Genomic DNA, 13998 nt, shown 5'->3' on the forward strand with positions numbered 1-13998 from the left:
GCCAAAAAGCAGACCTAGACATCCAAAGAAGTGCGTGGAAGCTTTAGCTCCTGAGTCTGGCAGCATCCATTCACATGACAAAAAGGAGCAGAACTTTCATCATCATCTTGGTTTGAGGGGCCGGTCTAGACTCTTCCAAGGGACCAGTGTCTTTTCAGGTAAGGGAGGAGGTATTTGAAAGAGTGGTTGCGAATGAAGACAAAGAGCCTGAGAAGGACCTCCCCACTGCCTGGAGACCTAGGTGAGGTGGGGAGGCAAGGACCAGACACCCTCAAGGTGTCTTAAAAAATTACCTGGGTGCATGGTCTGAGGGCAAGGGAGACCCTTCCCCTACTGCTTCCAGACTATACTTCAAGGGACTGAATGGCTCTCAAAAGTGAACTAAGGAAAAAAGAAGACACAACAACCCCACACTCCAGAAGGTGAGGCCTGCGCTTGAACAGATGCGAGGCCCTTTGTTCAAGCGCGGGAGGCTGGTGGGGTGGTGCGGGCCACTGTGAGCCGCGTAATGGGCGGTGCCTTTCATATGCAGAGCAGGCCTTTGATCTGAGGGGGATGAAAGTGCTGGAAAGAGGAGAGGCTCGCTGGGGGGCCTTTGTTTTTGACAAAAAAGGCATCTGCCGGACTCGAACCCCCTCACCCACCCCCTCAGCCCCTGTGCTGACTCAACAATGCCCCAACTGGGACCTGGATCTCCCCACAGCTGAAGAAGTCTCAGGAAAGAGAAAAAGGCCTGCTGCAAATATGGACAGGAGCTTAATCGATTTTTTCCACAGCCCAGAAAGAAAGGGAGAGAGAAGAAGGGCTGTGGGGAGGCAAGGGGAGAGTGGAAAGGGGGACGTGGGGGCTAGGGGGCAAAGAAGGGTGGAATTTGAACCCTGAAGTAAACTGTCTGGTGATAAGCCTGTAAAGTATTCTCCAGTGAGCACAACGTTCAGAAGGCAGTGCAGGTGGGGTGAATATGTGTCATTGGAGGGAGGGAGAAGGGGATTCAGCGGATGATAAGCCATGATTATGGTCAGACGGATAATCTTTTTTTTAAAAAAGAGAGTATAATGTACGGCAAGCACTAATGTGAAAGTAGCAATCTGTGTATCTTACTTACTGTGTTTTCTAAGGGGAAAATTAAATCCCTTTAGTTTTTGCACTGTAGGAAATGCCATATCAGGGGTGTTTTATCTTAGTTGTAATATTTCCAATAGTTCTTTTCTTGTGGTCTCTTGTCTCTTGCCCTTCTTGAAATCTAAACGAATGCAAATTAAAAGAGACTTGAAATGAGGCAGTTGGTATTTGGCCTATAGAGATGAGTATTTTCTGCTTGTGGACAATTTGTAAGTCCATTCTGTGGGGTAGATGTACTCTTTGAATGTGAAGCTGATGATTCAGCCAGTGCCATATAATCGAGTCAGGTATCCACTCAGGTGTAACTGGCATGGCTTGGGGAGGGAGGAGGCACGTGGAATCATGTCCTACGTAGGGCTGTCCCTTCAGAAGCTGTGGTTTGGGTAGGGGTTGTAGAGGAAGGGCACAGTGATTTTAAGGGAGGAGACCACCCCTCATATCATCTTATGCCCAATTTCTGACTCTAAAGAAAGAAGAAGTAAAAACTAGAAGGCAGAAATGAAATCCACAGGCAGACAGCCTGGCGCCACACCCTGGGCCAGGTAGTTAAAGATCAACCCCTGACCTAATTGGTTCTGTTATCTATAGATTACAGACATTGTATAGCAATGCGCTGTGAAAATCCCTATCTTGTTTTGTTCCCATCTACTTACTGGTGCATGCAGCCCCCAGTCACGTACCCCGCTTGCTCAATCAATCACGACCCTCTCACACGCACCCCCTTAGGGTTGTGAGCCCTTAAAAGGGACAGGAATTGCTCACTCGGGGAGCTTGGCTCTTGAGACAGAAGTCTTGCCTATGCCCCCGGCTGAATAAACCCCTTCCTTCTTTAACTCGGTGTCTGAGGAGTTTTGTCTGCCGCTCGTCCTGCTACAATTTGACACCTTTGGTACACCCAGTAGGAGAGAGAGGTCTGTAATCAGAGGATGGTTTTGTGGAGCTTTTCCCCAGAGGTAGAAGTTGACCTGACACTGTGATCTCGGGGGGCAAGGGGCGTTAGTTAACAGGACAGGAAGGGTGAATTTGAGGCTGTCTGTGCATCTTACCTGGTGGTGCTGTCATAACCAGGACAGGGCATTCAGGAGAAGTAGGCGTATTGCCTCTTCTTGCCTTAGAGTTGCATGGGTCTGGGCAGTCAGTTAGGTCTTGCCTGAGGAGAGGTTGGCTTTAGAGGTCCGGGAGGCACCAAGGCTAGTCTTGCTGCCTATTGCCCTGTTTTTTGTGCAGTCTCTCTGTGGAAAGAGTATGAACTTTGGAGACCGTGGATCTGCGTTTGAATCCTGGTTCCCCCATTTCCTAGTATTGTGATGTTGGGTGAGATATTGAACATTTCCGAGTCTGTTTTCTTATTTGTAAAAGGGGTATGATGAAACAAACATTGTCAGTTTGTAGTGAAGAATAAACAGAGAACCTTTGTAAAGTGCCTAGTGCATAATGTTTTGGTTAGTTTGCTGTTGCTTTTGCTCCTACCACCGTAAGTGGTTGGGCTTACTCGTATCTAGCCTGTACAGTTGTCCCCTCAGTATCCATGGGGGATTGGTTCCAAGACCCATTTGGATACCAGAATTCAAGGATGCTCAAGTTCCTGCTATAAAATGGCAAGTTGCATTTGGATATAATCTACACACACCCTCCCAAATACTGTGTCATCTCTACATTACTTACAATACATAATACAATGTAAATGCAGTGTAAATAGTTGTTATACTGTATTTTTGTTTTTTAAAATTGTATTATTTTTTCAAATGTAAGTAATATATACTTATATATAATATATGAAAAATAAATAAATAAATTTTTTTGAGATGGAGTCTTGCTCTGTGCCCAGGCTGGAGTGCAGTGGGGCAATCTCGGCTCACTGCAACCTCTGCCTCCCTGGTTCAAGCGATTCTTCTGTCTCAGCCTCTCAAGTAGCTGGGATCACAGGTGCGCACCACCACGCCTAGCTAATTTTTGAATTTTTAGTAGAGATGGGGTTTCACCATATTGGCCAGGCTGGTCTTGAACTCCTGACCTTGTGTGCCTTGGTCTTCCAAAGTGCTGGGATTACAGGCATGAACCACTGCATCCAGCAAGGCTGGAAATCTTAAATTGAGGTAGTGGCCAGGCAGTGTTCTCTCTGAAGGACCTAGAAGAGAATCCCCCCTTTCAGCTTCTGGTGGTTGACACCTGTCCTTGGTGTTTCTTGTCTTATAGGAGCCTCACTCCAGTCTCTGCCTGATATGGTTTGGCTGTGTCCCTGTCCAAATCTTATATTGAACTACAGTTTCCATAATCCCCGTGTGTCATGGGAGGGATCAGGTGGGAGGTAACTGAATCATGGGGGTGGTTACCTCCATGCTGTTCTCCTGATAGTGAGTTCTCATGAGATCTGATAGTTTTATAAGGGGCTTTCCCAGCTATTGCTTGACACTTCTCCTTCCTGCCGCCATGTGATGAAGGACATGTTTGCTTCCTCTTCTGCCATGGTTGTAAGTTTCCTGAGGCCTCCCCAGCCCTGCAAAACCGTGAGTCAATTAAACCTTCCTCCTTTATAAATTACCCAGTCTCAGGTATGTCTTTATTAGCAGTGTGAGAATGGACTAACACACTGCCTCTGGCGTCACCTAGGTGTTCTCAGTGGGTGTTTCTGCATGTTCTTCTCCCTGTGGGTGCCTGTTTTCTGTATCTAAATTTTCCCTTTCTTATAAGGACACAGTCATATTAGATTAGGACCCACCCAAATTATCTTAACTTAAATATATCTGCAAGACCTTGTTTCCAAATAAGTTCACATTCATAGGTCCTGGGGGTTAGGATGAACATATCTTTTGGGTGGGGGGAAAAATTTAACCCACAACACCTTCTTTTGCCCTCTCTAGTGGTTCCACAGCTGGTTAAGGAGATGATTTTCAGATTGACTTATCTTCTGTGTCCTGCAGTGACCTTTACCCTCCTGGGCTAATGGAAAACTTCGCCTATTGGGAGATCTATTCTTCTTTTTCCTTATTTCCTTCTGGGCTTGCCGTTGGCCTAGGAGGCTCTGGCTTCCATCTCATTCACTCAGGGAGCTTTCACGCTGCACAGTGGAGATGAAGATCTCATCACTGGGCCTTTGGCTGCTTCTACATTGGGCATATGGGTCATCTTTGCAGTTGTCACATTCCTGCTGCCCTCTGGGGAAAGGCTAGTGGCTCCTGCTGAGGTGCTGGAAGCACCTCCAAGTACAAGCTGCAACACCCTCCTCCACCCTGCCAACAGCCCCTGAGGACATATTGGCCCTGCTTCTGATAGCCAAGCCAGCAACTCCGGCCACCTCATGGTCATTCTGGCAACCCCTCCCCTGCAACCCCATGGTCATTCTGGCCACCCCTCCTCCCACCCCATGCTCATTCTGGCAACCCCTCCCCCAGCCCATGGTCATTATGGCCACCCTTCCTCAACTCTGTGGTCATTCTGGCAACCCCTTCCCCAACCCCATGGTCATGCTGGCATCCCTCCCCTAACCCCATGGTCATTCTGGCAACCATCCCCCACTGCATGGTCATGCTGGCTGTGCTTCTTCCTGGACCCTTGGTGGCTACTCCTGTCCTTGCTGCATTGGTCTGTCCCGGGTCTGCAGACTTGGTTGCTGCTACATTAAGAGAGCCTGCTTCAGTGCCTTTGTCTACCTGTGCTGCCACCCCTGTTGCTGTCCTTTGCCAGGCTTCATAGGTTTATGACTGTAGAAGAGTATGTGCTGGGGTAGCTATACTGGCCGTTCTGTGATTAGAGTTTGTGTGTGGAGGTTACGTTGGTATCCCTCCCCGCAACATAACCAGAGGAGACGACTCAAACGTCTCAGGGACCATGTGGAGACTCCTGATGCCAACCTGATCCTGACCCCCTTCTCTATGGAGCTCCATGGCCTGTGCCAAGGGGAGGAGAATCAAGCAAGGCAGAGAGGTCAGGATCGAGACCAGAGAGCTCTGCTCCCATTGCTTCTTGAGATGGAGCAAATTAAGGGCTTATAAGTGTAATTACATTTGAGGTCATCAAATCCAATCTTCTATTCGATGTAGGAATCACATTTATGGTCATTTCAATTTTGACTGAACAGCCCCAGTGCCAGCGGAGCACAATTACGGTTCCCCAGGGAACCTCCTTGTACATGTGTATATTACATACTTGTGCTGGTATTTCTATGGGGGAGAGATTCCATTTTCCATTTTGACAGCTACTACTAACAAATTATGCATGTGTGCATACAATGTACTGACATATGCAAATGAGTGCATGGCAGTCATGGACAGGGAACTCAAAAAGAAAGGACTTTCTCATAGTTAAAAATGTCTTACAAGACATTTTACAAGTGAGTGACGTGAGATGGTAAGTGTTCAAAAAGAAGAGCTTGGATGGTCGGGATGCTACAGAGGAGATTAAACACTGGGTATGAGATTAGAACAGCTGACATCTAAGGTCGTAAATTTAGCCTCCTGGTACACTCTACGAAAGCACTGGAACTCTCTCCAAGGTGACATCACCCACTGGTGGCTCATTTGTTTCTGGGTCCTTCCAAATGCAATGCCTCTTTCAGGTGAGCCTCAGAGAACAATAGCTGTGTATGACCCTGTGTATGAGTCCATCTCCTCGAGTGTTTGCCGAGACTTAGACTGGGCTGTACTTGTCCTCTGCCATAGACACAGACATCCATTGTATCCCTAGTTGGGATGGCCTGGATTCTGCTGGGACCCTCCACTGGTGACCTCAAATGATAAAGACTTTTTCTCAACAAATAAGACCTTTCTGTGTATCTGAAGTGGACACCTTTGCAGGTAGCAAGAATGGCGAGTAGCAAGCTTTAAGCATAGCTACTGTTTCTTATAGCCTAGGACAGAAATCTTTATAGACTTCTAGGAAAGTAGCCTGGTTAATACTAAGGTCTTGGAGGTCTCTGGCTTATTTCCCTAATGGTCTGGCCACACCCAGGAGGCTATTCACAGCCTGTGGCTGGTCAGGCCAGCAGCATGATGTTAGGTGTTGGAGAAAGGGGCTGGTGGAAGCCATGGCCACTGTTACCATTTGGATGCAGTTCTGCACATTAATCACTTATCTTTTGCTAGTCAGGATAATGTTGCTGTCAAACACTCTCCTCCCTTGGATCATTGTTGCCGAAGGCTCCCCATGGAGGGGTTGAGCCTACTGCTTGGCCATTGGGAGCTGGTAATATGGTAACACAGGTTCACCACTCATGGAGCCACCTGTTTTTTGATGGGGGGAGGGGCAAACTATAGTTCTAGGGCAAGGGAGTGACTGAGATAGCTCATCTGTCTCTGGGGCCTCCACCTTGACCCCAAACTCCTACTGAGTATCCGCATTTATCCTCTACCACCCTCTGTGACTGGGTGCTGTCACACACCCATTGGTTCTTGCCCCCTCTCCAACCCAAGAGCTACCCTGTTAGTGTAGGGCCACCACCATCTTCTTCCCCAAGTGCAGCTCAACCTCCCAGAGGACAGGCTGACTCTGTGGGGGTGGAGGAGGGGTGAGGAATACCATTATTATTATTGTGATGATTATTATCATTGTAAATCCATCCTGCTAACAGCTTTGAGTACTTTGCTGTCCCTCTCCTGGATGCTCAGAGTTCTAATATTCCACCACGCTTTCTTTTGTCCTCTTTTTCCCAGGGGATCATGGTTTTCCCCCAGGTGCTGTTAAAAGATTGACAGTGAGTGACAAGGACCTAAGTGAAGGCATTTGCTACCTGGCAATTTTTTGTTCAAGAGAACCCATTGGAGGTACATCAGTGTGAGTAGCTTGGCGTGATGGTAGCCATTAGAGAGGAAATCTCCTTGGAAATCTTCCAAGTCCACCAACTGGACTTGGAAACTTAAAATGTGAATTTCTTTTGAAATAATGTTTTAAAGGGTGATTTCTAGGCTAGTCCACAGAAAAGGCTTATGTTTCTATGGAAAAACTTTAGAAAACACTGTGACTTGCAGAAGCATGCCGGCCCATTCTGCCAACACCCCAACAGCCCACATCCCTCCTGGCGAGAGTATAAGTCAGGCTCTACAAGCTATGGTGCAGGGAATTGGCATTCAGGTACCTTGTTGGTGACCGGAGCCATCAATTGATTCCAGTGCAGCAAGACCAGCATCTCTTTAAGGCATTTTTTTTTTTATTTGCAAGAGTTGGACATGTCTGGTGTTCATTTCTTCAGGTTCTTGAGGCTCTAACTCTAACAAGTCCTGTCTGTGGTTTCCAGCCTTGCCTGTGTATTGCAGTCACCTGGGGGTGGAGGTAGGTGGAGATTCATGAGAGCATAGCTGTGATTATAGAAGATGCCCATCTGGTGTACAATCTGGTGTACAGAAGAGCTGACGTACAAGTTTGGCTTGGTTTATATGCAGCAATTACTCAGCACGGAGCAGCCCTGGATGCATGATGTGGGCTGGTGCCTAAGACGAAGGGAAATAAGCAAGCCTATGGGTGGGTAGAGCATGCCAAGGTTTATGTCAACAATGAAGTGGTGGAGAATGAGTTGCAATCTGTGGTTTGGGAAATACTGACTTCGAAGGTCTCAGGGAAAATCAAAACATCTGGGTGTCTGGAAGAGGAGGCTGGTCTGAGATCTGGGAGAAATGAGCCCTGAATCCTTACAGGATTGTCCGAAATATTGAGCTGTAGAACTCTGCTTGGGTTTCTCCTTGAAGTCAGCCAGGGGCAGCCTGAGCCCAGAGCAGAGGCCCCAGGACAGCTTTGGGTTAGGACAATGGGGGATACATCTGGGGGTCTGCAGCAAGTGGCTTCTGCACCTAAACTGCTTTTTCACTTAAAAGACTGCAGAGAACCTTGATTTTGTCCCTTTTTGTAGTCAGAAATTTTCCTTCTCCATTTCTGTGATTTGCCTCAGTCATTGATGTTATCCTATGACTAGGATAGCTGGAATTGCATTTCCTTCAGAAATAGTGAAGGCTGCCTATTCACCAGCCTTCGGCTTTTTATTTTCTGCTTGTTTTATCTTACATTATAATATATAGTTTCAGGACCAGGCAATGGTTTATACCTGTAATCCCAGCATTTTGAGAGGCCGAGGTGGGTGGATCACTTGAGGTCAGGAGTTCAAGACCAGCCTTGCTAATATGGCAAAACTCCATCTCTACAGAATTACAAAAATAGCTGGGCATGGTGGCAGGTGCCTGTAATCTTAGCTACTCGGGTGGCTGAGGCACAAGAATCGCTTGAATCTGGGAGGCAGAGGTTGCAGTGAGCCGAGACTGTGCCATTGCACTCCAGCCTGGGTGATAGAGCAAGACTCCATCTCTTTCTCTCTCTCTCTCTCTCTCTATATATATATATACACACACACACACACATATATAAAATATATAAAAAAATTATATATGTAATATATTTTCAGTATTTGTTCATGGAAAGGCTTTTATAAGCCTTTGATTGACTTTTATTGGCCAAAGCAGCAAAATGAAAGTGGAGGAGATTATCTATCTATCTATCTATCTATCTATCTATCTATCTATCTATCTATTGTTTTTATGTGTAGAGAGCATCCATGAAAAGAGATACAATGTGTTGGCAGCAGTGGTTGCTTTTAGGAAGAGTGATTGGGGAGCAGGGACTGGAAGACGATCTATTTCTTTATACTGTTTAAAATTTTTACCGTATGCATACTATTAGAAAAAAAGGAGCACTGAGATCGACATGGGTTATGGGTTGAATTATGTCTTCATCCCATATTCTTCCATTGTGGTCCCAATCCCAGGTATCTCAGATTGTGACTATATTTGGAAACAGCATCTTTGCAGGTGAGGAAGTTAAGATGAGGTCATTAGGGTGGGCCCTACTCAAAAGTGACTGTTCTTATAAAAAAAAAGGAAATTTGGACACAGAGATAGATATACATGTGGGAAGAACACTATGTAGATTGGAATTATGTAGCCACAAGCCAAGGAACCACCAGAAGCTAGGAGAGAGGCCTGGAATAGATCCTTTCCCAACTTCTTCAGAGGAAGCATGACCTCGTCAACACCTTGGTTGCATACTCTAGCATCCAGGATGGTGAGGCAATACAATTCTGTTGTTTAAGCTATGCATTTTGTGGTATTTTGTTATGGCAGCCCTAGGAGCCTAACATAACACATGAAAAATGTTAGCAGAAACTGTAAAGGAAGGATTTGAATGGAGAAAGGGAGACACAGTGGGAGGCAGTGGGCACAGTGGGAGGCAGTGAGCACTAGCAGGGTGGATCCATCCAGGACCCTTGTGCCTGCTCCTTTCCCCTCTCCCCTCCTGGCCACTGTCCCCAGCTCCTGGCTGAGCATGCTGCTCATGGCACCTGGCCTTTTTGGATTTCCAGAAACAACAGTCCTTGTGCCCCAGGTGTGTTCAGCTGATTCATGTGAGGTGACTTGATCAGTGACAATGCCCCATTCAGGACGGCCCACCTGGAAGAGGCCCTGGGGTCAACTTAACTGTGGAGTTTGTGAGCAAGTCTCATATCCACAAGCCACATCCTGAAACCCCAAATTTGTCAGATTGGTTCAGAGTTCTCCAAGCACAGCAAGGAAAGTAAATTATGTAAGGATGACTGACAGTCATTTGTCCTATCAGAGAGGGGTCCTTCAGAGATGCCACAGTAGTTTATGAGGATGCCATATCTGGGCCTCAGTGGTTCGAATGGGAGTGAGTTTAGGGTTGTGCATTGCTCCTGTGGTGCCCATGGAGACTTCCCTTGGAGCACCATCCTGCCCTGGACTTGGTTCCTCACTGGAGAGGGAGTTACCTCCTCTACCTCCACAGATGGCTACCCATGGCCTGACCAAAGTGAACCAAAGGTTCACTCCAAGAGAGGCACCTTCGGCAAGGCTCTGCCCCTACCCAGCTTCACTCCAGGGCAGCCCGAGGCATGGACCGCCAGGTCTGGGCAGCACAGGTGATAAAGGGCTACCATCTGGAGTTGGACGGCTGGATGGCAGTGACCTGCCTCCCTGGTTTGTGGTGGTAGTGTGCAAACAGGCACCTTGAGTCATCAGGGGAGTATTCTGTCTCCAAGGAAACCCTGTAAGGACACTTTGATCCCACTCAGAGACTTTTTCTTCAGGAATCCGTCTTGGGTCTTTCTCCAGGGAGTCTGTTTCAGTGAGGGCTTTCCCTTGCTTAACATAAACAGTGCTCCAGAGACTTCCCCACATCTCAGCTAAGCCAGCGAAGGAGGGGTTTGGGGTGGGCTGCCTCGTCTGATGACCCCAGGCCAAGCTGTCCTTGAGGATCATCATGGAGCCTTCCTCTGACTTTCATTGACTGCGTCTCTTTGGACACACAGCGACCACTGTGTTTGGTGTTTAGCACCTGCTGGTGAGTACAGTGGGGCAGGATCCTTGCTCTTTTCAGCCAAGGAAATCCAGCCCCTTTTACCTCATCACTTAGTTGGTCTCTGTATCTCTTGATCTTTTAGGTCGATGGTTTATCTTGTGCTGGGTTTTAATCTGTGAGAAGCTTAAGGCCTTTCAGAAGTAGTTGGGGTATAAATAAACACACATGAAAGCCATGCTTCCCCTGGGTTGTTATTCGAATCACTGCAGCAGCTCTGAAAGGAAAGGCATGTGGTGATTACAGGAAATCGTGCTAGAGATTTAAAAAGCACATTTCTGTGGCTTTTAGCAACAAAAGAAAGATTCAGCACCAACTCTGATGCACAGTCCACTGTTCAAACTTCCTTAAAAGAAGAGTGTTTATAGTATGGCCTCCTCACCATAGTGCTGGGTGACACGAAGTGACCTCCCTTCTCTCCAGGCAAAATAGAAAGCAATGACCCTGGGATGATCAAGGGTTTTGATTTGCTTGTGTATGTGCTGTCCTGGCAAGCCTGAAATCAGAGTTTAACTTTGGGCCTCTGCCTTTCATCCTCCTCCCAGAAGCTTCTATGATATACCCTTTCCACCCTTCTTTTCAAGATTTTTCTTGAAAAACACCCCCTTTTTCAGGTAAAATGAAAGCTCCATTAAAGGCAAAGATTTTGTCTTGTTCATGAGTGTATCTTCAGTGCTTGGAACAGTAGGCATATAATAACTATTTATTGACTGAATTAATGAATAGAAGAAGGGATGAATGAATGAACTTTAGGATCATTTAGTACTGTGACTTGCCTTGATTCTGTCCTTGATTAGTTGACACAGAATGAACTTTCATGATACCTTTCATCATCCCTTACTCCCTTCCATTCTTTTACAAAGAGAGATCTGCCTCCTTCTTTGATTAAGGTTGAATCACAGGCACAGGAAATACTAGAGTAACTGAAGGAGGTAACTATATGGAAGGAGGGATACTGTGGTTTGAATGTGTCCCCTCCAAAATTCAGATGTTGCTAGTGTGATGGTATTAAGAGGTGAGGCCTTTAGGAGGTGATTAGGCCATGAGGGCTCCTCTTTATAAGGATAAGGGCCTTTATGGGATTAAGGCTCCTCTTTATAAGACCTTTACGGGATTAAGAGGTGTCATGCAGCCTTATAAAAGAGGTGTCATGCAGCCATTCCGTTAGCTTGCCCTTCTGTCTTCTTCCATGTGAGGATGCAGCAGGAAGGCCCTCACCAGACCAAAGGCCAGTGCCTTGATCTCGGACTTCCCAGCCTCCAGGATGGTGAGAAATACATTTCTGTTCCTTATAAATTACCCAGTCTCAGGCATTTTGTTGTAGCAGCACAAATGGACTGAGACAAGGGGCACGCAGTGGGTCTGTGCCACCTTGGCCCATGGGAGGCAAACCAGGAAGTCTTGTCTCCTTGCTACTCAGAATGAGAACATGTGAAAGGAGAAAGGGAGCTGGGGCTGGGTAGGGTCATTTGCTGACCTGAGACCTCTAATGGTTGTCTCTGGAGAGTTGAAACATCTTGCTAAAGACCTCATAGTCAGTCTTTGCTGCAACACAGATGGACCAAGCCTGTCTGTATTGCAGCAAAGAATGAGGGGATATTCCAGCAAAGGCAGCATCCTGTATACTGATTACTGGGGAAGCACAAGAAACGGGAGCTGTCAGAGGCTATAGAGCTGGATCTATACATGGGGAAAGTGAGAGAGAAAATTTCACAGGGTCATAAGTGTTGTCTGGAGCCTCGTAGTGGCTGGCCAGCCCCACTACCCACCTGATAGCAGGAACCGTACCTCCCCACCTCTGACCCAGCTCTCCAGTGCCCAAGAGAATTCCCTACTTTGTAAAATGAATTCTCCTGGGCACTGGAGAGCTGGATCAGAGCTGGAGAGGTAGGGTTCCTGGCATCAGGATCTTGAATCTGGATTTTCCCAAAAGATGTTCCAACGAAGCTTTCTCTTGTGATGTGTGCCTCAAATATGTTTGGGAAACCTGACATACTCTGTTCCCCATCAAGGAGACCCACATTGCATGTTAGTATATCAAAGACTCTGAGAAGTTCTGTAAAATTAAAACCTGTTTAATTTTCTTTTCTTTTTTTTTTTTCGAGACAGAGTCTTGCTGTCGTCCAGCCTGGAGTGCAACGGCACACTCTCGGCTCACTGCAACCTCTGCCTCCCGGGTTCAAACGATTCTCCAGCCTTAGCCTCCCGTGTAGCTGGGACTACAGGCATATGCCACCATGCCCAGCTAATTTTTGTATTTTTAGTAGAGACATGGTTTCACCATGTTGGCCAGGCTGGTGTTTAATATTTTTTAGCCTTCATTTCCCATTTTTTCACATTAACTCCCGTTAATATCCCATGGATCTAATGATGCTGTTAGCTGGCCATGCCGCATTGATGGTTAGAAAAGATGTGGATAATGCATTGGTTCCTGCCCAGTCCTTTATGTAATTGGAACCCACTGGTAAGTGTGTCTGTGAGTCCCCAGCCCTCTCTCTGCCCCACCTCCTAGCTTCTTCAGTTGTTCCTCACAAGCTAGCTCTTGGGTTCCCTCACCTCTTGGTCACACTCATGGAAGAGTTCCAGGTTGTCTGTGTCCTCCATAAGGCAGTTCCCTAGGTGCGTCTGATTGGGGCTGATTTGGGAAGGACTGTTCTCCTCCTTTTCTTTGGACGCTGTCCAGGGATTTGTGTTCCTTCTTAAAGTAGCACTATCCATGTCCTTACATAACGAGCACAGAGGTGAGGGTATTTCCAGTCATGGACAAAAGAAATAAGATGGCAGCAAATACTTGTCTTGTTAATGAACTTAAAAGAGACCTTTCTTTTAGGTCATCTTTGCTTTGAACCAGACCCTCCTGCAGCAGGAGAGCCTGCGAGCGGGCAGTCTTCAGATCCCCTACACGACGGAGGATCTCATCAAACACTATAACTGCGGGGACCTCAGCTCCATCATCCTCAGCCATGACAGCTCCCAGGTGAGTGCCCTTTCCCTCTGCTAAGCTCAGTACACATTTAATTATAGGAATAAAAACATTACCTGGCAACATGTACACCCTGTGTACAAAGGATTGAGATCATGAGGGCTCTAGAAATAAAATGGGCAGATTTAGATGTCATTGAATGAGGCACTGCAGCTAATGAAAGTTTTACAAACCTTGTAAGAACAGAGAGGAGTACCGATTAGGGCTAATTCCAGGATTCCAGCCAAAGGATGAAGCTTCAAAGGATTTAACAGCGGGCCACATGAACAAACCTTGAGGAAGGGAAGGGTTCTGAGTCTGATGACCTACTGGCTGACTTAGGTCACACTTTTGCAAAATGATGGAGCAGAACTTTGACTGCAGTTTCAGTGGCCTCTAGGAACATGTAGCAGGATATAACTGTGTATTCACAGAATGCTTACAGGATTGGGGCATCAGAGCTGGGAAGGCTGCTAGCATTTGCAGACGTGGAGTGGATCATTGCATCCTGTGGTATTGCAGGATGAGTGTGGCTGAACTGGTGGATTGAGTGTTTGTCCAGC

At 46.8% G+C, this 13998-nt stretch overlaps 1 protein-coding gene across 3 annotated transcripts in view; it reads left to right on the forward strand.

Annotated features, from left to right (window-relative positions):
* Window positions 1-13998, forward strand: part of TRABD2A (TraB domain containing 2A) — a 56247-nt gene that overhangs the window by 22610 nt on the left and 19639 nt on the right. For all 3 annotated transcript variants that reach the window (XM_010359840.2, XM_030921519.1, XM_030921520.1), the window contains exon 3: window positions 13304-13450. In XM_010359840.2, the coding sequence (XP_010358142.1) occupies window positions 13304-13450 (147 nt within the window). The remainder of the gene's footprint in view (window positions 1-13303; window positions 13451-13998) is intronic.

This window comes from Rhinopithecus roxellana, chromosome 17 (assembly GCF_007565055.1).
Source record: "Rhinopithecus roxellana isolate Shanxi Qingling chromosome 17, ASM756505v1, whole genome shotgun sequence".
In the NCBI taxonomy this organism is placed as follows: domain Eukaryota; kingdom Metazoa; phylum Chordata; class Mammalia; order Primates; family Cercopithecidae; genus Rhinopithecus; species Rhinopithecus roxellana.